Genomic DNA, 3,646 nt, shown 5'->3' with positions numbered 1-3,646 from the left:
TTGCAGGTGTTCCAAAAAAAGCACCCTAAAGTTGTCGTGAGGCTCACCGGTAATCTCTACGACTGAAGACTACTTTGCTAATCCGAAAGCAGTGTTTTATTTTTCTATAATTTGTGTGTACAGGCTTTTAATATGTAGTCTAGAGATCTTTTCTAGAGAACACTACACCAGCTAGCTTTTGTAAACATTGCGATTAGGAGGCACTGGATCCTGGATTAGAGCAGAGAGTGTTTGTATTTGAGTTTAAGTATCTCCCCTACCCTCGGTCCGATCTACTTCCTGTTTGTTTTTTGGTTTGCTGAGAACCCGATGGATAATGGCGCTCCGTGTGGATCAATTCGGATCAGCGATTCTTTAGAAAACTGTGAAAAACAGCCACTAAATAGCGCGTCTGTACATGGTGTTGAACACGTGACGGTACAGGTGCCCTGAGCGACCAAAAAGGACGTCTTCAGTGTCTGAACTTTGACTTTCTTCCAGAGCATTAATCAAATATTTAACAGGCTTTGTTTCTGAGGCTATACACTCGTAATGGCAGTGTTTGATTTGAAGCTGCCGCAGCGATCACTTCCTGTTTCTTCATCATCATGTCAACAAATATTCAGACTATTTAAAACATGGAAACATCCGGAGTGTTTTCTCCCCGTTTCTCTTTCTCTCTGTGGTCGTGATCCTATCTTTGAGGTCTGCTCCTCTTCCTCACTTATCTAAACTATCTGTGGCTGATTCTCTGCACTTTCTGATTGCTATGCATCGGGCCTGTTCGCTCCGTCATGGCTGTGTGTATTATAATAACAAATATAATAAATAATAACAAAGCTCTGTATTTATTTCAAACTAATTTATTGAACAATGGCTCAAGAAACAAAAAGCATGATCTCGACTGATGACTGTATGCGTTGGATTTTATTAAATGGATCTTGATTCATGTGAAACACAACGTTGTCTTTATTTGATCCCACTTTCAACACATCGTAGTTCATGAAACCCCCGCTCTCAACCACTAGGACTCATTATTCTTTGTCACAATGTCCCCGATCACAATCATTCTTGTGAAGAAAACCAAATGAAATTGTTGTTTTTTAAGCACCAGGGAGGAGAAAACACTGAATGTATCGTAAAAAAGAAGTATGTACAATCATTCAAAGAAAAGAGAATACAGAGAATTGTATCATAAGTGCCTAAAAATAGTGGAAAACTCATTTTCACATCTGAAAACCCATCAAAATTGCGAATTTGTTCATTTAAACACTTTTTATGCATTTTTTATTATTATTATTATGCATTGAATAAAATAACATAACATATCAATCAGCGATGGAAAAGAGCAAAAACTGGTTAAGTGCATTTTCATATCAAACGTATTCCAGCTTCAGAAGAGGGGTGACGTTTCATGTGTTTCGAAATCAAACCCCGAAAATGTGCTTTTCCCTTCTTAAAGTTCGTCGTCCACGGCCGGACGACTCGTGCAAATCCACAGCAGATTCCCCAAAGACAGACGCACGGTTTAAAATACAAACATTTGTGCAGTACAGCAGATCATGATCACAAAAAGGTGGTTTTCAGGTCTGTGTTCTCAGTAGCAATGTTGCTTTCACTCCACAGGACGATAGAATCATATTTATTATATTCACCGTGACCCGAGGCACATGCTAACGGTGCATTGAATCCAGCATTACAAATTAAAGGGGGACATTAAGTAGTTTTTTCTACTTCTAGTTCTTACAGCTAAAGGCAAGCTAGATTTAAGACTTTTAATAACAGTAATTATTGTTGTGTGGTTTGAACATTAAACCAAAGCCAGGTGGACTTTTTGGAGACAGCTTGTGAAATGGCTGATTAAACGTGTCCAAGAGATGCTATGAAACAAGAGAGGAGAAGGATTTAGTCCTGGTGTGTTTTTAAAAACAGTCACAGTAATAATTATTCATGCGGTGAGACATGATGGGAACAGGGGGACGTTTTGTCAGTTGTTCTGCTTAAAACCATGTTGGAAGTTTTTATAAACCAGTTCCTAAGCAATGAATACTGTGGTGTGGTTAGAAGTATGAAGAATAAACCTTTGGGACTTGTTGGATTAAAACCATGGCTCTTACTGTCCAATGGCTGATTAAATCAACAAACTTAGGAGGAGGAGCGTGGTACCAAAGGCATCACAAGACATAATGGGGACAGGTGGACTTCCTCTGCTTCAAAGCACGTACTGGGTGTTTGAAAGCTGGTGGGTGTTCATTACATTACATGTCACTTGTTAGACACTTTTATCCAAAGCAACTAACATACTCAATTCATGGTAGACAGAGCGTGATGCTGACTCCCTCCCCGATCCAGCATGCGGGGAACAGCTTCCCTCTGAAGGCGCAGTGGAAGGCGTGGAGGCGGACCTGTCCGTCCCCGAAGAAGCTGAGCGTCCCGGCCTCGTAGTCCAGCAGCATGCCGATGCGTCGGTGCTGCGAGGCGCCGGACAGAGACTCTCTGCGGCCGGCGTGCCACGCGGAGATCTGATGCTCGTCCAGCTGGAGGCTCCACGAGAGGTCGTTCATTCCCACCATGCACCTCTTCCCCTTCTCCTTCCTGGGGATGGCCTCGTAGGTCACCTGAGGAGAGGAGCGGGGAGGAGGAGAGAGGAAGTGTTCATTTTCCAGAAATATACGACATACTGTTAGAAAACTCTCCCTGGTCCCCGGCTTGAGCTTCAGTCTCAGGATCCATGTTTCTGTGATCCTCTCCAGAAGGAGTCATCACATACAGAGCATCAACTAGTTCCTGAACAGTGTCCTTCACATGCTGATATCCAAGAGAGGGAGTTACACAGTCACAAGATGGAGGAATAGAAAGCAGTATTCAATGTTTACTTCAGATTAGCTCCACGTCAGAAATGATCATGCTTGTCATATGTCTCTCTCCATAGAGGCTGAATCATCATGTTAATCACATAGCTATCATATGCCTCAAACAGTCCTGATGCTCTTCTAGGTCATCACACATCCTGTCATGTTCACAGCTACAGTTCATACCTTAGTTATCTGTGACTCTCATGTTGGAAGAGGACATTCAGGATTGTTAGACATAGTAAACGAGACTATCTCTTGAATAAAAGAGGACGTTGTTAAGCCCCAGGTAATACACACTATAACATTGTTGTTCTTCTTACCCCCAGGTAGGCCCAGGGCTTGGACACCTCCAGCTCCCAGAAGTGCTGGCCTTGCGTGAACCCCTGGAAGCAGAGCACCTGCCAGGTGTGGTCGAAGCGGGCCGCGTCCAGAGGGACGGAGTGCGGCCCGGAGCTCAGGTGCTCCGCCCGCCGGTTCTCCTGAGAGAGACACAGGTGACCGTTGGCTGTTCGGGGGTCAAAGGTCAGCGAGCAGCGGTCTGCAGGAGGAGGGGGAGGGGGTACATCACTTTAAACCAGGAACAGATATCATGTGTTTACGGTGTTTGTGCACGGTGTACATGCTTTGTGATTTTTCTAAATTCACTTAGATATATATATATAGGATATTTAGAGACTTTAGTGAAGTCTTTGTGCATAAGCTGCCGATAAATACTAGGCGAGAATTTTATTTATTTTATATTTATTGACAAAAGAAAGATGTAAGATTATGAAAAATAATACTATGAATTTATGACTCTTTTAAGTGCTAAG

General features: G+C 42.9%; 1 protein-coding gene across 1 annotated transcript; it reads right to left on the bottom strand.

Moving 5' to 3' along the window:
- Nucleotides 1–820: 820 nt before the first annotated feature.
- Nucleotides 821–3,401, bottom strand: LOC104952133 (tripartite motif-containing protein 65-like; the record flags this gene model as incomplete). Its single annotated transcript, XM_010778888.1, has 2 exons — nt 821–2,597; nt 3,155–3,401. Coding segments are annotated over 2 exons (556 nt in total), but the record flags the coding sequence as incomplete, so codon positions are not given.
- Nucleotides 3,402–3,646: the final 245 nt, after the last annotated feature.

The sequence above is a fragment of the Notothenia coriiceps genome, unplaced genomic scaffold (genome assembly GCF_000735185.1).
Source record: "Notothenia coriiceps isolate Sejong01 unplaced genomic scaffold, NC01 NC01_scaffold00019613, whole genome shotgun sequence".
NCBI classification, from domain to species: domain Eukaryota; kingdom Metazoa; phylum Chordata; class Actinopteri; order Perciformes; family Nototheniidae; genus Notothenia; species Notothenia coriiceps.
The sequence above is the reverse complement of the archived record's forward strand: the minus strand, read 5'-3'. Positions and strand labels throughout refer to the sequence as shown.